The sequence below is a fragment of the Phacochoerus africanus genome, chromosome 13, assembly GCF_016906955.1.
Source record: "Phacochoerus africanus isolate WHEZ1 chromosome 13, ROS_Pafr_v1, whole genome shotgun sequence".
Taxonomy (NCBI): Eukaryota; Metazoa; Chordata; class Mammalia; order Artiodactyla; family Suidae; genus Phacochoerus; species Phacochoerus africanus.
Genome location: NC_062556.1, coordinates 51,387,557 through 51,410,262, shown reverse-complemented (window position 1 = coordinate 51,410,262; position 22,706 = coordinate 51,387,557). Strand labels below are relative to the sequence as shown.

The following is a 22,706-nucleotide window of genomic DNA, read 5'->3' as shown; positions in this document are numbered from 1 at the left end:
AAGCGCTATTGTGTTGAGCTGACCTAAGTCACCTGCTCTGGAATCCAGGCTCGGAGAGAGTTACCTGATAGGAAAAGGAGGCAGCATTGGACTAAACTGCATTGAAACCCTGGATGCAGGCAGCCTGGGTGGGACTTGTCCCACGTAGACCAAAATATCCACTTCCCAGCACAGACTGTAAAAGTTCTTCAGCAGAAAAGGCCAAAGTCATGGAGTTCCCATCGTGACGCAGTGGTTAATGAATCCAACTAGGAACCATGAGGTTGCGGGTTCAATCCCTGGCCTTGCTCAGCGGGTTAAGGATCCAGCATTGCCGTGAGCTGTGGTGTAGGCTGCAGACAAGGCTCGGATCCCGCGTTGCTGTGGCTCTGGTGTAGGCTGGTGGCTACAGCTCCAATTAGACCTCTAGCCTGGGAACCTCCATATGCCGCGGGAGCAGCCCTAGAAAAGGCAAAAAGACGAAAAGAAAAAAAAGAAAAGGCCAAGGTTATGACTGATGCCCACAGTATTCTTGCAGATGTGACCTACATCCATCAGATGGGTTGGGCAAATTAGGACTTCGGGGTTTTGCAGGATATGGTTTTCCCATTGGAAATATACTTAAGAAATGTTTTAACATTACATCGTTATATATGAAGAACCCTCCCAATATGTCAAAATTAAACTGCAAATAAACAGATTAGGGATGGATTAGGGTTTTCATGAATAAGTTTGCTGTTCATTGTTACATCTTTAATAAATACTCTATTTCACTTATTTATGGTAAGTTAAAGACATGATAAACATTTCCACACTAGGGCTTTATGCACAAGTACTATTCCTGTACCTATAAAGAGGAAATACTTTCCAACAAGAGTATTTGTTACTTTCCATATTCTGAGGGCAGAGGCTGCCCTCCAGATTTCTTCTGAGCTTTGGGTCAACTTTTATTTTACTTACTGATCTCGCTTTGCTTCTGGGAAAGCTAAAAGACGAAAAGAAACTGCTCTAAGGAAGGCTTGTGACCCTTCTCCCAGTGCCACTAAAAGTAAAGCATTGTTTTAATTCAAACAAACACAAAGGAGTAAGAAAGTCATCAAGTGCGTTTGCTTGTTTTGTTTTGCAGGTTTGAGAGAGAGGAAAACCACCTCCAAGATTCTGTGAACAGAAGGATGTGATTTGGGCTTGTTATCACCTCAGCTTAACAGCTTTGTAGGGCAATAGCCCTATCTCTTCCCTATTTAGCTACTGGATTTTTTTTAAAATGGTTTCCGTGAAAACCAAATGAATCTAGAAGCAGGTAGCTCCATCTCTCCAAACAAAAACAAAACAAAACTAAAACAACTAAGTTGAAAATATCAAGAGAGTAAAGTGAAAATAAGCAAACATGTGAATTCAAAATAAACTTTTTCTTTTTAACTTTATGAAGTAAGAACGAGCTGCTTCTTTTTTTCTAAATAACTTTAGAGAAGGTTGCATTTAGGTCATATGTCCCAAATAAGAATACACACTCATAAGCAAGTCTGACCTGTGGTGACCACTGATCTTTTTGCAAAGTAGAAATAAACATAAATTATCTTCATAAAGCTGACTTTTTTGCATTTGTTAAAATTAAACTGCCATCTGTCTCCTGACATACAAATTACTGTGACAAGTTAAATGAAGTTCCTTCCACACTCCAACCGAATTCTATGCCAGTTATTTTCACGTCACATAACTTCTATCACATGAACATTTTGTGAGGCCAATAATACATTACGAATCAAACTGATTCTCAAAAGGATGCATGACAGGTTCACATTTCCACATTTATCGAACTTTATTAACAAGTAAAACACATATTAGCATGTTTTATATATGGGCAAGGACATTCAATAATAAATGGCACATTATCATCTAAGAGTTGAATTTTACCAAGAAGGAGGTTTTAAAAAATAATATACCAGTATTTCAGGACTATTTGAAACAATTAAAAGAACAATTAATAGCAGTTCAAATATATAAAAGCTCACTGTTTACTATTTACCATAAGTGGAATCATTCCAATACAACTTCTATTAAAAGAAAAGATACGTACTATGCATGTTCTACATGTCAAACAAAAGGTGTCTAGGCAAGGCTGGGACAAGAGTAATTAGCTCCTGCTCTAATACTGCAGTTCCTTCTCTCAAAGGGTAGTGGGTTTAGACAGTCACTTCTCAGTACAGTGTGGTTATATACAGGGCAATCATATAATATCTCCTCCAAATTAGGACACTTACTAGAAAGGAGGCACTGTATAAGCTGAGAAAATAGGAATAACCAGGTCTATTATGAGCAAACTCAGGATATATGTCACTCTAGTTAGAGTATCAGATGCACTATCATTAGAGTATGGACCAGTTGAAAAAAAATTATGTGAAATTAAGAAACCTGAGTTTTTCTTCGCTTGGACTTTTTGAACTCCATTTTCTTGCTATTAGAGGTTTTGCTGGAAATGTTAATGATTATTGTCTTAATAGGTTAAAATTTATGAACTTCAAAAGCACGGGATATAGTGTATCCATTCGGAATAAAAGGCTAGAGATTTATATCTGTCCTTTTAAAAAGATATTTTCACTTTAACCAAGTATGACAAAATTTGTCTTTTAATTTTAAATTTCAAAAATGTATCTTGAACGCACTACAGAGAAGTTGTAGTTTACCTTAAATTCAGTTTATGTTCTAAAAACATAAAAATTGATTTTTCTGGGCATAACTAAGATTATTCAAATATTACAGAAAAAAAAATGTGATTCCTTTTTGTATTAACTTCCAAGCCCCAATTACATTCATTCAAAAACTGTTTAGCTACCCTAACAAGGATGTGATTTTCACTCTTTAAGGCAAAATGCAAAGGCAGTTAAGTGTCTCCAAAATACAACAGCAGCTATTCCATCCAAGCACACAGGAACTATATGGAGGATTTGATAAATGCAAAGGAGAACGTTCAGTTTTTTAACATAATATTCTGAAATCCCTGATTGGATGATGAGGTTTAAGACTACCAATGAACTGTACCAATTATAGAGGATTATGCAACACGCACACTTGAATCTTACAACTTTGGGGGAAAAAAAATCAAATAAAAAGTGAAGTTTTGACATTGGGTCAACACATTCACATGCAGAAACCAAATATAAACACCACAAAAACAAAAATAAAATTTTAGTAAATTGATGGATGACAGATGATTAGTCATTTTAACTTACCATGTATCATAGCTTAATTTCACTCAAAAATTATTACAAAGGAGAGTTCCCGTTGTGGCTCAGTGGTAAGGAACCCGACTAGTAACCATGAGGATGTGGGTTTGATCTGTGGCCTCCCTTAGTGGGTTAAGGATGCAGTGTTGCTGTGAGCTGTGGTGCAGGCTGGCAGCTGCAGTTCCAATTCAACCCCCTAGCTTGGGAACTTCCATATGCCACACGTGTAGCCCTAAAAAGCAATATATATATATATATATATATATATTTATTTATTACAAAGAACAAAGTATAGGCCCACAGGAAATTAATATGCAACAGAGACCTAGCGCTAGTTTACATTTCTTATAAGTAAATTCTACTTTTAATTAATTTCCAAATCAGGCCACTAAAGTAAATATTTTATTTTCTTTACCTCAGGCTATTGTTTTACTGAAAGGGGTGTCATACGGGTACTTTAATCAACAATAAAACTTCTATGCAGGGGAGGAGAATGAATGTGGGAAAACAAAAAAATAGGAGGCTCAATTAGCAAAACAAAACTGCATGTTTTATTTATCAAAGACAATGAAGTAAATAAGAAAATACAGAGAAATACAAAAGAAGTTTTAAAGCGTAATAAATTTTGTGTTCAGAAATGGAACAAGTGATCCTGAATCGTTTTAGATGTACCTTTTAGTAGTCGGTGTCTAATAATAAACAAGCAATCAGTTTTATGAGTTCTATATAGCTGTATTAAATGATTTTTAAGTTTAAAAGATGATATAATTCCCATCATTTTTAATGCTGGCATTCAAAAGCAAAGATATAACTGAAAAGAAAACAGATGAGACATAAAATGATTTGCAAAATGTAGTAGCTTATGAATGTAAAACAGATTCCAGCAGTAACAATACATACTCACACTCTCACAAACCACACTCACACCCCTATATCCCACAGACACATTTGCATAACTTGAAAACAGATATTTTGTATATCTCAATTCAGGAAATGATTTTTACAATTTAAGCCTACAATCATAAAGCAAGAAGCTTTTAAAAGCACAAGTTTTTCTTTCCTAAGTTAAACATCTAAAGAAGAAAAATATTGCAATGATATTGAAAGATACTTTTATTGGCCTTTTAAAAGACAAAATGCAAATGAGAATATCTTATTCAGAAAATTAATTTTCAAAAAGTCTTAAATGAAATAAATATAATATCTAATACAATTCTGCCTGCAAGAATATCTAGGATGGACAATGGCTGAAAACCAAGCTTCTCATTTGAGAATTCCTAAAATTGGCATGTCCCTTTAAAAAAAAAAAGGATGTTCTTACAAAGGACATGAGGAATACCCACATTTTTCTTAAAACTTGTCCTAAAACAAACTATCTTTGACGGCAAAATTTTCTATATATATTAAGTCCACTTAATTTAAAATTAATGAAAAGATATCTAGACACAATTTCTAAGAAAACAATGCAGAAAGTAATTTATGCATGGTTATTTACATAACGTTTTGCTAAATAATGATGTAAATATCATGTTCAAAAATCTGACAAAGGCTTTCTAATAATCAGCACTGCAAGTTTCAAAAAATTTTATATATAACAAAGGATGTGCAGAGTTACTAGATAAATCTAAGAGCCAGAAACTAAAGCATGTGACATGGTTAATCATTTCATTTTTATTATACTAAATGTCAGGTCAGAAGTCAATGACATTTACATGCTGGAAGACTGTTTATCACTCAACTCTTTCAATTATATCAAACACTAATCAAATATGACGAAACTTTACTGCTACAACTTTACGGTTTCTGGTTTCTTTCAAGAATATGCAAATCTTTTAAATGGGCACATATGCAAATGCGCAAAGCAAATGAAATATTAAGAGAATGAACAGAAATGGCTTTTAAGCATAAACCACTCTGCCATTCAATTTTGAAGCTCTATCTTTTCTTCACTAATTTGTCTTCCGTTTTTAGTAGTCTTCTATCCTATTGAAGTTGCAGATTTACAGATGGTCTGGAAATTTCACATTGGTATAAGAAAGGAATGTCTGGTCGATGCAGTCTGGGGACAAAGAAAGATTAGTCTTAAAATGTATTAAGTTTCAATTATCTAAATGATAGCACAATAAAAAACCCGTCTTACAAAAATATTATATTAAGTATATAATATCCTTTTGGTAAGAATGACACAGTAGCATATATCAGAATACATTCTAAAGTTTAAGCTTCTAGGGAGTTCCCGTCGTGGTGCAGTGGTTGGCGAATCCGACTAGGAACCATGGGGTTTCGGGTTCAATCCCTGGTCTTGCTCAGTGCATTAAGAATCTGTCCTTGCTGTGGCTGTGGCATAGGCCGGTGGCTACAGCTCCGATTGGACCCCTAGCCTGGGAACCTCCATATGCCGCGGGAGCGGCCCTAGAAAAAAAAAGGCAAAAAACAAACAAACAAACAAAATAATAAAGTTTAAGCTTCTAAAAGAGACCATCTATAAAATATTTACATTATGTTTTAGACTCTTGAAAATGCAAGCAAGATAATCACACTGAATACCATTTAAATTAGAAAAATTACTTTGCCTTTTATCTTACAGGTAACATTGACAAATTCTTACGGTCACTACTTGTAAAGACATTTTACCAGTTAGGAGTTCCCGTTGTGGCTCAGTGGTTAATGAATCCGACTAGGAACCATGAGGTTGCAGTTCGATCCCTGGCCTTGTTCAGTGGGTGAAGGATCTGGTGTTGCCATGAGCTGTGGCATAGGTCGAAGAAGAGGCTCGGATCTGCATTGTTGTGGCTCTGGTGTGTTGCTGTGGCTCTGGCGTAGGCTGGGGGCTACAGCTCTGATTAGAGCCCTAGCCTGGGAACCTCCATATGCCACAGGAGCAGCCCTAGAAAAGGCAAAAAGACCAAAAAAAATAATAATAATAAATAAACAAAACTCAACAAAACAATTAAAAAAAAAAAAAAGACATTTTACCAGTTAAAGAGAAAATGTGACATCTTCCAGCAGGAGGAAAGAAACCTTAATGGAACATTTAAAATGATACTTTAATATAATCCAGAAATGCAATTTTATTCATTGTACTCTTTAAGCAGAAATACGTAAATTATGTTAGCTTATGTAAAACTCACATAAGCATAAAATTTAAGCAGCCAAATCACAAAGCAGACAATTTATTTATACTGAGAAACAGCAACCTTGAAACCTTCTGTACTTAAAGATACATCCAGAAGGTAAGTGTTCCAGTATGCATATTGCTTTTGCAGTTCAAACACTTTAAAACTTCGGATCATTTACTTACAGACATGAAGTGTATAATATTTACCTTAAAAGCAATACAGAGAGTGGAGCTATGAGATCTCTTCATGTGAACATTTACTAGCTGTGCAATAAATAAATGCCTTTACTATATACACAGCCTCCAGAGACTCACTGGATAACTAGTAAGACAACCTCTCCTCATTTCTTATATCCACTTATTCAAGTTGTAGCCTTCACTGTTGATAGAAACTGGCACACATTAAGAAAATAATAATGGAACTCCTACTTTCTTCACAGAACTTTTTATTCCTTGATCCACTTTTTTTTTAATATCAGGGCATGGCAAACTGCTTTTCAATCACAGACTTGGATTTTTTTTTTTTTTTTTAGCCACCAGGTATCTATGTGAATTTCACATTGTTTTATGCAAAATGCCCATAAAGTAATAAGTGTTTTGTCATATTTCGTTTTTTGAGTCTTCAAATGCTGTGCTGGTGGTTACTTCCTATACATCCTGTGGTCTAGTCAAGCTTTAAAAAGAAGTTTGAAAGTCTGATTTGAAGTTGTAGTTTACTCAGAGTATGTATATAGTCTTTTTCTTTCTTTCTTTCTTTTTCTTTTTTTTTTTTAGGGCCGCACCTACAACATCTGGAGCTTCCCAGGCTGGGGGTGGAAGCAAAGCTGTAGCCGCCGGCCTATGCCACAGCCACAGCCATACCAGCCAGATCCAAGCCATGTCTGCAACCTACACCACAGCTCAGGGTAACACCAGATCCTTAACCCACTGAGCGAGGCCAGGGATTGAACCCACGTCCTCATGGATACTAGTCGGGTGAGCTACGACAGGAACTTCTCAGAATATAATTTTAAAAATTAAAATGTATGAAATTCAATTTTAAAAAATTAAGTTATCTTAAAAGTTTACAACTTCTTAAATTGCAATTGGAACTGTTAACAGTACAAAAATTAATATGCTAAATTTGAGCAGACAACATGGGTACACATTAAGCATTTAACATGCATCTGATGAATGAATACAAGGGGAATAAAGAGTTATTAATATTTCTTACCTCTATAATAAGAAGAAATATCTTGTTCTATGAGCAGCTGCCATACTTTCAGACATGTTTCTGACTTTCAGGTAATTAACAAATCCTCTGAAGAAAAGAAGCAGGCCTGAGAAGGTTGAAATAATAAAGACATATTCTTAGAAAGAGGGCATGATAAATTTAAAATAGACAATTATAAAAGAGATCCTCTTGGCCTAAGGAATTTAATCTGTAGAATTTCATTCATTCCATAATATATTTTACACTATAGTGATAACTCTTTTGTAAGGAAATATAATAAAGTTTTATTGCCACCCCCAAATTATTTCAATTTGCTAAGCTTAGATTATCAAAAGTAAAGCAAATCCAGCCATGAAAATCCAAAATTACACAAAAATACACTTATTTAATTATTTCTTCAAATAGCAAAGCTACTTAGTGCATTTTAACTGATTCAACCCACAGAAATTCCATTTTTACACTAAACTTTTAAACTAATATAACTACTAAGCAGACTATGACATATTTACTAATAGGAAGTACTTAAAAGAGACCACATGTATGTAATTGCTAACAATTGTGGGATAAAACCAATAATAAGCCTGTTGAGAAGATCAAGTACCTGTCATGTGCGAAATCTGTGTTTAGATTATGTAAATATGTGCATGATATAAATGATCTTAATTTCTAGTTCCTGTTTTAAGTAACAATAAAAGACTAATTTATAATAAAAATTAGGATAAGAAAAATCAGGAAAGAAGACTTGGCAAGCAGCCACTCTAGTGATTTCTTAAATGACTTGAGATGGATCTTCTATCTATCTCAGGTTCTCCTCTGCAAAATAGTATTTTTAAATGGCAACCATTTAAATCACAGGTATTAGCTAAGCATAAAAAGCATTACCATTCTTAGTAGAGTTAAGTCTTTAATATGCTTAAGCATACAATTCTAAGGGACATATTTATTAACTCCAGTAAATTTTTAACCAGGTAATGGTGGTGGGGGTGGGGGAGCAGCGATGGGAGCAGAAAATATGTATACCACCAGGAGGAAGAATCTGTCAATTTAAAATGCAAAGTCTCAAACAAATTGGTAGCCTAGGTCTAAGACAGTAATTGAAGCACTAAAATAAGAAGCATGGTTATAATAAATTAGAGAGGAAAGATAGATGAGACATACAAATAAGGACTTAAACAAGGAGTATGGATTTCAGCTAAATCCCGACCATCTGTTTCTCATATCCCAACTCTTTCCATTTGCGACTCCCATTCTGAATGCTGCCCTCATGCCCTTCCAGATGCTGTTCAAAGTTAATGATATTGTGATCCAAACGTACAAGTATTATTGAAAAATGTAAACCCCAATTATTTGTGAAATCCTTTCTTTTGTCAATGAAGCTGCTGTTTTGAAGACATATTTTGTTCTGCTCAGGCATTTTTTGAAGTAAGCCAATTTATATCTAGAAACTCAGTCACTCAGTAGCTATATTGTTTCTTGGCACTTTATGAAGTGCACAGCATTCTTCTGAGTTTATGAGAAAGCACCATTTTCACCGTGGATTAAATTTTCACACTCCCTTAAGTGCTAGTATGGACGTGGGGCCATCCTCTGCATTGTACTCTATGCTACTCTGTCCCACTGTTTTCCTCCTAAGAGTCCTCAATCCCCTAATAATATTTAGAAGCAAATATGTCATTCGATATACTTAAATACCTAATGGACTTTACACATGTTTTCACTTTTAAGTAAGTAACTCAATAACGAGCACAGAATCAATCAGAAAACAATGAACGATATTAAAAACTTGCTAAACTTTTGTACAAGATGGACTCTCAATAAAACCACAACATTAGAATAATTTCACTACAATCATTAGAGAAATCTAGGATCTTTAGTAACCTTAACAACCACCAAAATTTTGTTTCCCAAAAGATCCTAAAGATGCAATGTCAGGACTAAATAAAAACTCAAGGAGAACACTGCCACCTACTGAAATACTATTTTCTGGTAGAACTATGTTACTAGAGAAACATGGGCTCTTAAACCTAAATACAAACAAAATACATTCATGTCAATACATACGTTTGAAATGTGGATTAAAGGTATAAGGTAATTTTAAGATTAACTTAACAATCATATATCTACAGCGGAAAACACAAGGGAACAAAAACTGGAAATCCACAAAATTCATCAATATTAATAAAAGACATTCTTTGTAAGAAGAAAACTCATCAGAAGTACTGTGATCATTAGGCATAAAGTTTTTCCTTATGTCTGGCTGATTAATGATTAATGCAGGGTTCATTTCAAAAAAATATAAAGAATGTTTCGATGATCCAAAAATAAAAGAATGGATAGAATATGCAACTCTCAACATTTCCTATGGTCATTAAAAGAAAATTATCTATGTGTATTTTCCAAAATAAATGCTGAAGCCAATTTTTTTTTTTTTTTTTGCTTTTTAGGGCCACATTTGCAGCATATGGGGGCTCCCAGGCTAATCAGAGCTACAGCTGCCAGCCTACACCACAGCAACAGCAATGCCAGATCTTTAACCCACTGAGCAAGGCCAGGGATCGAACCCGCAACACCTCATGGTTCCTAGTTGGATTCAGTTCTGCTGCACCATGACAGGGAACTCCTGAAGTCAACTATTTTTTTTTTTTTTGTCTTTTTGCTATTTCTTTGGGCCGCTCCCGAGGCATATGGAGGTTCCCAGGCTAGGGGTCTAATCGGAGCTGTAGCCACCGGCCTACGCCAGGGCCACAGCAACGCAGGATCCGAGCCGCGTCTGCAACCTACACCACACCTCACGGCAACCCCAGATCATTAACCCACTGAGCAAGGGCAGGGACCGAACCTGCAACCTCATGGTTCCTAGTCGGATTCGTTAACCACTGCGCCATGACGGGAACTCCCCTCAACTATTTTTTAAATCGTCTTAGGATTTTCAAGTTTTGTAGTATTATCATTCAACCACTGAGTCTTTTAAATTGATAGGCTCTGAATTTTAAGTTGGAAACCCGGAGTGTTATGTAAAATCATCTGAATAGCTGAGATGATATGAGTGTTTGGACATGAGCATTTTGTAGTAGAAAAACTATTTCTCACAAATAACAACACAGTGTATCTACATTTCATAATTTTAGGAAATATCAAAACTGAACTAGATGCAAATTATTCATACTGAAATACATTAAGAATAAACTTACCAAGTACAAGAAATATCCACCAAAGCCAATATTGTCCATTGAAATATCCAGTAAAATAATCAGAAAACTATGGAGTGAACATAAATATATTAAATGTATTTATGTACCTAAATTTGAAAATCATAGAATTAGCCTCAGTTTCAGAAAGATTTATCTCAATCTTTAGCACTTAAAATGGCACAGAGAAAAAACAGAAAAGAAAAATACTTAATGACATACATATATAACTACTTGAGAAAAAACACAATAGCATCAAACATAAAATAGCTTGGAAACAAAAATCAGTTTCAAATGACTTGTTAAGGAAGAAAGATAAGTGCTATATATCTAAATCCAACATTTTCTCATTAAAGAGTTCACATGTCAGTTCTTTTTTCATAATCTCTCAAAGCCACAACTACCATCCCAAACACACTACAGCAACCCGCTGCTTTAGATATTAACACCAAAAGCCACATTAGTTTAATCTTATCAGATGGGGATGTTCTGCTGACCTCTAAAAAGAAGAGCTTTTGACCTTCTGTACACCCCCTACTGTTAATCACTGCCAAGAATACCAAGCACATAAAGACCCTCAACTCATTAGAGTCTTTTTATTTTCAAACTAGATGCTCCAGCATTCAGTTCCCAACAGTGAGCTGAGAACAGCTAAATGAACCTTGAAGTGGCATTTCAACAGTTCCTATTAGCGGCAGTGGTAGACAGTTTATAGTTTCAGTGAAATGAGACTATAAACAGGCAGATGGAAGGCAGGGTTTGGTGATACTGGACATAAGTATCTTTTCCTTGACTAGACTCTGGACATGATGATTTTTGTTTTCAAGTTTTCTTTCTGAATCAGTCTAATCTTGTTTGTTTCATCTACTTTGTTTCCACTGGTCTCTAAAGTGAATCTGATTTAAATGAGTTTGCTAAATTGCAGATTTGTCCTCAGATGTTATCTATCTCCAACTTCAAAGGTAATTATTTGCAACTATTCATTGGTAATTGCCATAAAAACTTTAAAATCTTATAGGTTTGATAATAACAAAAATGCTTACAAATCATAAGTAATGTCACTAGTAAGGAAGCATATCCGCTAAAGGTTATCTAAATCTGTTTTTTAAAGCTCTTAAAATATTTTCACAGGAAGTATTTGTAATACATGAACCATGATTTAAGTTCTCAGAGTTTCAGAAATTTCAAAGTGCCATTATAGATGCAAATCTCACATATTCCTACACTTTTAAAATACGTACAATGAAGGGAGAATTGGAAAATTGAGAAAATATAGCTTGTAAAGTAGGAAAGCACTACAATCCTTTTTAATCAAGTGATTAACAATTAGAAATAAAAGGTTTTCTTACAGGTTTTGGAGACTTTAAGAACAAAAGGAATAAAAAAACCAGAGCAATACATTTTCAACCTTCTATTTTTTAAATATATTTTAAAATATATTTAATATATAATTTTACTTGGCAAGAGGCGACCAAAAAAAAAAGGAGCCATTCTTTACCAAAAGTATTTATCTGTAGCTATTCTTTATTTGTTCCCCAGTGAAGAATATAATTACCTCAAGTTTGAAGTCAAAGACAAAAACTCACTATGTAAAATGAATAATAAGCTTTTGGGCTCATTACTAAGTTATCAAAAGTATTTCAAAATCATAGGGCTGAGCCAAGTCGTGTTTTTGTTTTTAAGTAAGTAAATAAATCATGTTCACTGGTCAACCACAGGCTACAGAAATCAAATTTTGGAAAATAAATTAACCAACAATAAGAATTAACATGATTTCATTTTATTAATATAACACCAATATTTTATTGTTTATATCTTGCCTACTTTCAAAAAGACTCGTCCATTTTTAATAAAATATATATGCATTTTTAAACAAGTGATAAAAACATCAAAAACCTTAGACAGAAATAATATCAGAATCTTGGGCTAAAGATACACTAAATCTGAGATTCAGAGCAACTCAGAAACAAAAAGAAAAGCAGCAGTGCAATTTATAAATGACTTATTATCTAATAAAAGGAAATACCAGGCTTTTAGGAGAAAATCTCTCTCTCAACACTGAATTCCAAGGGGCACGTCCTGCTTGGAGCTTTATAATAAAAGTCAAAGGACAGTGTCACAGAGGCAGTGCAGGATTAGGAGACAGGTGCTGAACTGAAATCAAGCTGGATTCTAATCCAGATACAAACTATGGGACATTGAACAAGTTAGCAGATCTTTTATTATTAGCTGCATCATCAATAAAATGGCTGGCTTGTTACCAGCATCACTGATACAGACAGGGTTAAAGAATTTAAGGTTTTCCCTGGCCCAGGAACTTCCACATTATACAGGCAGGGCCAAAAAACAAACAAAAACAAAAATCAAAAAAAAAAGGAAGTTAGTGTTTGTGATGAATTAAGCCTGGATGGAACATAGTAAGTACTCACTGAATGGCAGCTATCATTATTATATAACAATAGATTTTTAAAAATCCTTTTCTTATATCATTTTCAATATATACTACAGGTATAATATTAACCTTAACTCAGGAAAGGTAATTTAAAGGGAAATTAAACAGTCCCAGTGATTAAACCTGATGCTGTTATATACCTTCAAAGCTCTGAGAAACACCAGTCTTTGAATTTAAAGTCTCCATCTTAATCACAATAACTGGAGTTGATAACTAGACCATCTAACCTTTTCTCAACCTGAGGTTCTATGAGAGAATTAGGTCCTAGTATCTCAGAGGCTGAGGTGGCATGTAATACAGTAATTTCTTTTTTTTATGAGTCTAGACTGATCCTAGCCGTTCACTAACCTTAGAAGAACTGAGAAAAATCAAATCATTTTCTGTATTCTGAGATTTAGGCAAGAAATCCTATTTGAATACTAATAATTAATTCTATTACTAACATAACCAAGGTTGGATGTATGTACTTTAGCTCTTCTGAGGTTTTTCTAACAATAACTTCTGCGAGGAGGGCAGCGACTGTCTCTTTATCTCAGTGATTGTCTCTCTTTATCTCTAACATAAAAGTCTAATCCCATGATTAGACTCATGGTGGGAACCCATTTTACATTTTTAAAATGAAATTAAAACAAGAAACTAGCCAGGGGGGCAGTTCTTACAATGGCCCAGTTTAATCACCTTAGAATAAGCCAGCCCACAGGTCCCCAATCAAGAATCCCAAGAATCAACTGATTAATAACCAAATCCTATAATCTAGTCTGAACAGAGACAGGGTCTGACAAGACTACTGAAGCCCTGGGAAGTAATAAAATAAGCTTAAAAATAATAAGAAACACATAAAACTCGGTTTTAATAGTGCTGTAATAGGTAATTTTTTAATCAATTTGATAATGTAGGTGCATAACTGACGTGTCTGAAGCACTTAAGAAAAGCTGACAAAATATGTGATTTCTACTGAAAAATTTAGGACTTAACTCATTCAATTAGAAATCGATGTTTAAATAAGACTTTTAGAAAGTATATATATTATTAATTGTACAGCAGAATTTAAATGCGTGGGTAACTTTAAAAAAGTCATTAATTAACATAGCCACTTCCCTAGCCTTAACCTAATGAAACTTTGTAAAACTTTTTACCTTTGTAAAAAGGAGCCAAAAGGGGCTTTCAAGTGGCAAAGAAAAAGAGGTGGGGGAAGATCATGCTTACAATACCACTCCTGTGCAATGGTTACAGAAAATTATCTGGGCACTAGAGAAGTTGTTGACATGTGAGAAAGAAAAGGACGTCCAGTTATTTCCCTCTATACCACCTTGTAAATGATATGAGGTAGTAGCAGAGGGTGATTTCCAGGAACCACAGGAAAATGAAAAGAAAGGCACAGAATGGAATTCCCAGTGTGGCTCAGCGGTTAGCGAATCCGAATAGTATCCATGAGGAGTCGGATTCGATCCCCGGCCTCGCTCAGTGGGTTAAGGATCCGGCCTTGCGGTGAGCTATGGTGTAAGTTGAAAATGTGGCTCGGATCTGGCATTGCTGTGGCTGTGGTGTAGGCCAACAGCTACAGCTCTGATTCGACCCCTAGCCTGGGAACCTCCATATGCCTCAGGTGCGGCCCTAAAAAAGACCAAAAATAAGTAAGTAAATAAATAAATAAATAAAAACTTAAGTTACAACACTAATACAAAAAAAAAAGATAAGATTCAAACTCAAATTTTTCTGATTTCAAAGTTCTTTCAACATACAAGCTCTCATATAATACAGTCATAAAATGTTCACACCAGAGATCCTTATAATAATTAAGTATAGAAGTTAATAAGTCTTAACATAACTGAACTCACATACACAAAATGAACATTTATGAGCCACCTGGGAAATTTCATGTATTTTAATTTTTAGAGACAAAAGTGACAGCGGCTATCAAGACACTCACCCTGACAATAAGAATCCACTTGATCAATGAAAGGCCAAATCCACAGATGGCACCATACCTTCCAGCTATGGTATTGGTGATACAGAAAGATAAACAAAATCCAAGCCAGTTGAAAATAAATGCCACTGAAAGCAAGAGAAATAATTCTTTTAAAGAACAAACTTTGGAAACAAATTAACAAGAAACATAAACAATATACTTCACTGATCAATAGAAACAGCAGTTCCCTTCAACTCTATACCAATTAAGTCTTCTTTATAGACTATAGTTTACCCTTTGCAAACGTATTCATTATTCAAAGTATTTTTTTATTTTAATGATTTTTATTTTTTCCATTATAGCTGGTTTACAGTGTACAAAGTATTTTAACAAATGGGTAACCTTGGTTTCTTGTCAGTTTGGTGAACAGGAATCAATTCCTTAAAGGTTATCACTAAAAGTTGAAACCATACTTTTATTTATTTATTTATTTATTTATTTATTAAAGATGAACTGAATAAATGACTGCTCCAGAGCAGGTACTGTTCACCGTCCCCACCTCTTACCTAACAAAACCTATTGTTCCCTTTCGTAGGAACCAACCCACTTCTACAGCCTTTATTTCAGGGAAGGATGGACCCCATACTAAGCCCCCATAGGTCGGGCTGAGTCTTTTGGGAAAACTACAGGAGGCCAAAACTCCCTGCCAGTGATTTTTTTTTAATTGGACTTCTGAAAAACATTCTTAAAAATACAGCAAGGAGGACAATGTAGTTTAAATAAGTGGCTCTAAATTGATCATTGTTGAAGCTGGGTAATGAATATACAGGAGTTTATTATATTCTAGGTAATGAATATACAGGAGTTGGGTAATGAATATACAGGAGTTTATTATATTCTAGTCTAGTTTGAGAATTTCAAAAGTAAAAGTTTTTTAAAAAGAAAAGGAAAGGCCCTTCATCTTCCACTGATGTCATGTTTAAGAGACATACCTGGAACTGCCGCAAGGATCTCACTATCAGCCTGAGGAGTAAACCATCATTCCAAGAGGAGCGAAGAAAAGCAGGGAAAAGCAGAGCCACAGCACTGATAAATGGTCTGTACCTGAGGGCTGCTCATCCAGGGATTTCTTGGTTTGTGAGATAATCCCCTAACTATTTAAAATAGTTGAGTAAAGGTCTATTACTGGTAGCAGAAACCACTCTGACACAGGTCCTTGAAATATAATCAAAATGCCCTCTTTATGTCCAAGATATCAACATTACCAAAATAAAAATAGTAGAGTTCCTGTTGTGGCACAGCGAAAACGAATCTGACTAGGAACCATAAGGTTTCGCGTTCAATCCCTGGCCTTGCTAGGTGGGTTAAGGATCTGGCGTTGCTGTGAGCTGTGGTGTAGGTCACAGACACAGCTCAGATCCCGAGTTGCTGTGGCCGTGGCGTAGGCTGGCAGTTGCTGCTCCGCTTTGACCCCTAGCCTGGGAACTTCCATATGCCATGGGTGTGGCCCTAAAAAGCAAAGTAATAATAATAATAATGACAGTAGTAATAATAAATCTAAAGATCAATTTGAGCATAAGTGTGGTCTTGTTCAGTGTCCATGTTCTTACCCTGAGTATCTCCAACCAACCCTTAGGGAGAATAGAGCAAATTACCTATAGAAATTATGATCTTTCAGGATTCTGAAGACAAAAAGGAAACATTTTAGAATATGTTGAAACAGAATGGCTATTTCTTTGAAGCAATGTCCCTACTCCTACAATTTCCTCCTTCCTAATACTTGCTAATCACAGCTTTTTTCCTCATTTATGGAAGCTGTACTACATGCTGCAATAGTGAGAGAAATGGACTGTAAAAGAGGGGAGCCGTGTCTGAGTCATGCTGTACTCATTCACTCTGTATATGACCTTGGACTCACTGCTGATTTCCCTAAGCCACAGTTCTCTGATCTGTAAGCTGCTACTTCACAAGACTGATAAGAGGATTAAGTGAGAATGTAAAGAGCTTAGCACAGTACAGAACCCGGCAGTAGTGACTGCTGAAAAATGTTAGCCACACTCACTACCCATACAAAATGCTCTCTTCACATTACAAAGTAGGTTTTCTCTTTCCCGCAAAGAAAATTCAGAAGACACTACTGTAAACAAAGCTTGTTTACACTGCTTTTTAGCTACCACAACACTGGACAGCAGAGACAGACTATTTCCATCACTGCAGAATAATCAATTGCACATAGCTGCTCTGTATCTCATTGGCTAATATCTGTGTTTGCCGTGGGGAAAGCACGTAACAAGATGTAGCTTTATATCTATTTACAGTAAAGAATTTACATGAACAAATAGCACTAGAGACTCCCAACTGGTTGCCACCTACGTGTTGGTGGCAAGCTGAGCTATTTCTCTCCTCCGCCTTCAGGGCAGGCAGATGAGGTTTGCAGCACAGGACAGCGCAGTCCTAAGCACCTTACTTCTTCATCCCAGGGTGCTATCGACACCGTAGCATTCTGTAAGCATGCCATGATGTTAAAAGAGAGGAAGCACCAATGGAGAAAACCCCAAACAGCAAAAGTATGCTTTTACCTTTGAGTATGTATATGTTTATCTTTGGGGAAAAAAATAATTTAAACACTGTCCAATGTCTTCAAAATCAGACTTACGAACATCTATTATACATATCATTGTACCCCAAAGAGGAAAAAGATCCCAAAGAACGGAAAACGTACTTAATGAACCACCATGTTTTCTTCACGCTGTCTGCCAGCAGCATGAATGTCTAAATTGTGCTCATGTGCTATAACTTGCTATAGATTAAACCGTGTTCCCTTCCAAATTCAAAGGCTAAATAGCAGTGCGATGGTATTTAGAGAGGGACCTTTAGGGAAGGAATTACAATGAAATGAGGTTATAAGGGTGAAGCCCTAATACAACAGGATTGGTGTCCTTATAGGAAGAGGCAGAGACACCAGAGAGCTCTCTCTCTGCACACAGGCAGAGAGGCCATGCGAGGACACAGCAAGAAGACCGCCATCTGCAAACCAGGAGGGGACCCCACCAGAGACCAACTTTTCTGGCACCTTGATCTCCTAGCCTCCAGAACTGTGGGAAAATAAATTCTCATTATTTAAGTCACCCAGTCTGTGGCTCATATATAAGCAGATAAGGCATGTATGAGGCCTTTTGCAGTAACACTTCAAGGATTAAGAGAAGCAAAACATTATCAGAGGACACATATATTTCTTTCTTTACATTTTCTGAACATGAACAAGCAATTATCTTACCAAATTTAAGTGTAAACTTTTTTTAGGATTACTTGTAGTAAGAGACTGAATTGTAGACATAGAAAACAGAGAAGGAGAGAATTAAACCAAGAAAAGTTTTTTGGTGTTTTTTTGGTCTTTTTAGGGCTGCACCCACAGAATATGGAAGTTCCCAGGCTAGGGGTCCAATCAGATCTGTAGCTGTCAGCCTACACCACAGTCACAGCTACATGGGATCCGAATGGCGTCTGCAACCTACACCACAGCTCATGGCAATGCCAGATCCTTAACCCACTGATTGGGGCCAGGGATCTAACCCATATCCTTATGTATTCTAGTCAGGTTCGTTACCACAGAGCTACAACAGGAACTCCAAACCAAGAAAAGCCTTTAATTAAAACATTCTTACTGATATTCAAGGCAGTTTTTTTGCATATATTATATAACCTGAAATGCTTAAATTATAAATCATTTTAAATAGAATTTATTTCTGGACTTTAGAAATAGACAACAGAACAGATTCTAGACAATAGCTACTCTATTGTTTAAGAGGCATAGAAAATATAGCAAGTTGCAATTTGTAGAACAGCCACTAGATGGTAGTGACTACAAAAAAGCTATGCTTAGCAACACAATTAAACAGGCCCTGGCATACAGCCTACCCCCAAAAGACATCAGGAAATGAAGGTAAAAAATAAGTCATACTTTACTCTTATAATATTAGTAGAATATGTTTAGAACAGGAAGCATAAAGATGTAAGGTGTAGAAACAATTTAGTAAAAATGAAATGAAAGGCAGATAATTTACATTAATGTATCAAATAGATTTATTTATATTCACATTTGCTAATATACCACCATTGACCAAAAATAAGGTAAACCAAGTGCCTAGGTTACTGTGGATTTACAACAATGGTATATCAGTGAAATGTTTTCATACCTAAAAAATAAAAATTGAGAAGAAGATAGCATGTTTACGCAAATTCAGAAATGAGATAATAACTAAGCTCTGAGTCAAATAATTAGATGGTGTTAAATAACATGCTTTTATAACTAAGAAACAGGTATTTATACTACAAATAACTACAATAAAAATAATTTTTTTTTTCTTTTTAGGGCAACACCTGTGGCTTATGGCAGTTCCCAAGCTAAGGGTGGACTATGCCACAGCAACAGCAACACCAGTCTGCGACCGAGAGAAACACAGGTCTGAGACCGATGCCACAGCTCACCACTATGCCGATCCTGAATCCACTGGGCAAAGCCAGGGATCAAACCCACATCCCCATGGATATTAGGTGGGTTCATGAGCCACAAAAGGAACTCCTTAAATTATTTCTTTTCCAATTAAAATGTGTTACAAGACATAGCCATGAAAGGAATTAATGTTTACGCTACTCTTTTTGTTAAAAAAAAAGTGGGAAGCCTTATTACCATACAGCATTATCAGTTCAACTAAAACTAAGAAAAAAAATTAAGGTTCACTAGACTAATAGTATAAAACAGAATTATCCAAAGTGTTCATTTTATTTTCATCCTATTTCACATCACATCTAACTATATATTGTAACTAAAACCACAAGATATAAATATTGCATATATGTTAATTAGCTAGTTGCCAACTTGAATATAATTCAGTAACTCTAAAGAGAAAAAATATAACTGCCTGCCTATCCACTCACACAATTCTAAGTGGTTATCTACTTCTATTTTCAGCAAATGAAATGAAAGCCAGAACGGAAGAAAGAAACCATTTCAAAATAGAGGAGAAGTTCCCATCTTGGTGCAGTGGAAACAAATCTGACTAGGAACCATGAGGTTGTAGGTTCGATCCTGGGCCTCGCTTAGTGGGTTAAGGATCCAGCATTGCTGTGGCTGTAGTGTAGGCGGCAGCTGCAGCTCTGATTTGACCCCTAGCCTGGGAACCTCCACATGCCAAGGTGTGGCCCTAAAAAGTTAAAAAAAAAAAAAAAAGAGGAAAAGGAATTTTCAGACTCAAAAGTTATCCAACCTCAGAAAGTATCTACTTTCAATATTTCCTCCTCTTTTTTTTTTTTTTTGTCTTTTTAGGGCCTCACTTAAAGCATATGGAAGTTTCCAGGCTAGAGACCGAATCGGAGCTACAGCTGCTGGCCTATACCACAGCCACAGCCACACGAGATCTGAGCCACGTCTTCGGCCTATACTACAGCCCACCACAATGCCAGATCCTTAACCCACTGAGCAAGGTCAGGGATCAAACCCACATCCTCATGGTCAGGTTCATTACCACTGAGCCAGGAGGGGAACTCCTATTTTCCATATGTTCTATTTTTTAAGTTGAATGTGGTACTTTAAATAAGTAAAATTCCTCAGTTTTATTATCGAAATTAACTTTACAGTTAAAATAAATTACATCAGTGCTCTATAAAAGAAGGTAGGAAATCTTAATCATTTCACCAGGTTGAGGACAGAAATTAACTGTATCAAAATCTAATAAATTTACTTACTTGACTATTGGGTTTCCAAAACTGATTTTTACTTTAAAGAGTTGAGTGTCATAATATTATTTACTGAGTGTACTATGTGCCAATCCCCGTGTTAAGAATTGAAATAATAAAGACTATAATGAAGACTTCTCTCAAGTAGCTTAAGTCTACTTTATTAAGTCAAATAATAAATTAAGAATGTTGCAAAATGTTTAAAAAATATTGTTTAGGTTTCTGGTCTTCTGATTACTTTCCATACCCCACAAATAAGATAAACTTTCATACTTTTGAGTTTCAAATCACTGTTCCAGTTGCCGGGACTACCTCTGTTTCCAACCCTTCCTCCTGCTTAAAAGACACTTAAGTGGAAGTCCTCTGCTCCAAAAGCAGAATTTATCATTTCATTACACACGCTCCTGTAGTTCCAAGTGGACGTGCAGCATTTCACATACAAAAACACATTTAACTCAACCTAACACTGTAAATCAACTGTATGTCAATAAAAAATAAAAAACCATATTAAACTTGAAATATGCTTATATACCTCTATGCAGTCAGCATCTAGAATAACGACTACAATACAAAGTCACCTGATAGGTGTTTAATAAGTTCTAGGGTTTGTATTACAACATATGATCGAGTGGTTCAATATCCAGAGCAATTTCCATTTTAAACAAGGTAGACACATGCTGATAATATTTGCCTTTCTTCACTGTCTTATGTTGTTCTAAATATACACACAGCCAATATACCCCCCAAAATATTTTGGAAATGAAAGAACACTTACTGAAAAATGCCAGCATGAAAATCCCATCATTACCCACTCTGAGCTGGTCTGCATCACTGAAGTCATCTCTTGGTGGACATTCTTCCTCCTGAATCTGTAAAACTTATAACATTAGAGTAGCTCACTCAACTAAATACAACTTTATTATCTTAAGTGTAAAGATAAAAATTTAAATAAATTCTAATGTCCTCAATTCACCATGCAGACAAAATGAGATGATAAGTACAATGTCTGGCACATAATAATCTCAAAAAATATTAGCAGGTATTAATTTATCATGGGTACCCTCAAAAAGAGTAAGTGTGAAAGTAAATTAAAAAGTTAAAAGTCGAATAACATCAAATTAAGACAGATGTGACACTGCTGCATTAGCGTCAAAGAGAAAACGGATTTTTCATAATCAGTGTTGGACTCTGAATTGGCACAACCTCTATGGTTGGCAATTTGGCAACATTCGCCGCAAGTGAGGCCCTAAAAAGCAAAAACAAAACAAAAACAAAAACAAAAAAAAACAAAAAAGAAATATTCTGTATAAATATACACATATATTCTCACTTATAAGAAATGATGTATTAAAGATGGTGGTTAACATGTCTGCCATAAGAGTTAAAAATGAGACAATCTAAATGCCCACCCACAGTAGACTACGGCCAGGAGATTATTCTCTGAGATTCTTTCATGCTTCTGTGTGTCTTCCAGGCAGAGGCAATGGCAGCCTTTTTTCTGTACTACGTTTTCAAAGGTGTTTATAGTAGACAGCTTTGGGAGAGAGAAGTAGTATCTTGTTCCACATTAGAGATAAAGGCATGCCTACTGACCGTTAGAAAATGCTAGGTTCCCTAAACTCAGGGTTCCACACTGTATCGCTTGGCCCTCTCTGAGTTGACCTGTGGGACCCGAGGTTTGGGAAACTGGTACGAGAAAAAGCTAACACCCTGGCGGCTACTACTGCTGTGAATAATACAGTTTCTGTCTCTGACCCAGCAGTCTCACAGTTTCAGCAATCTTCTGTGGACATCCATAAAACTATGACAAACTAATCGATTAGTCTGCAAGTAGAGTAAAATCTCAGACCTACATTTATGATTCTTGTGGCCAACGAAATAAATTAT

At 35.6% G+C, this 22,706-nt stretch overlaps 1 protein-coding gene across 2 annotated transcripts in view; it reads right to left on the bottom strand.

The window, feature by feature from the left end:
- Positions 1-3,731: 3,731 nt before the first annotated feature.
- Positions 3,732-22,706, bottom strand: part of NDFIP2 (Nedd4 family interacting protein 2) — a 64,881-nt gene continuing 45,906 nt past the window's right edge. Inside the window, exons 4-9 of one of the 2 annotated variants that reach the window (XM_047755888.1) lie at positions 21,595-21,688; positions 15,105-15,229; positions 10,726-10,792; positions 7,535-7,640; positions 6,180-6,224; positions 3,732-5,262 (exon numbers count right to left, since the gene is read on the bottom strand). In XM_047755888.1, the coding sequence (XP_047611844.1) occupies positions 7,537-7,640; positions 10,726-10,792; positions 15,105-15,229; positions 21,595-21,688 (390 nt within the window). In that variant the 3' untranslated portion in view covers positions 3,732-5,262; positions 6,180-6,224; positions 7,535-7,536. The remainder of the gene's footprint in view (positions 5,263-6,179; positions 6,225-7,534; positions 7,641-10,725; positions 10,793-15,104; positions 15,230-21,594; positions 21,689-22,706) is intronic. The other variant, XM_047755887.1, reaches the window with a different exon arrangement.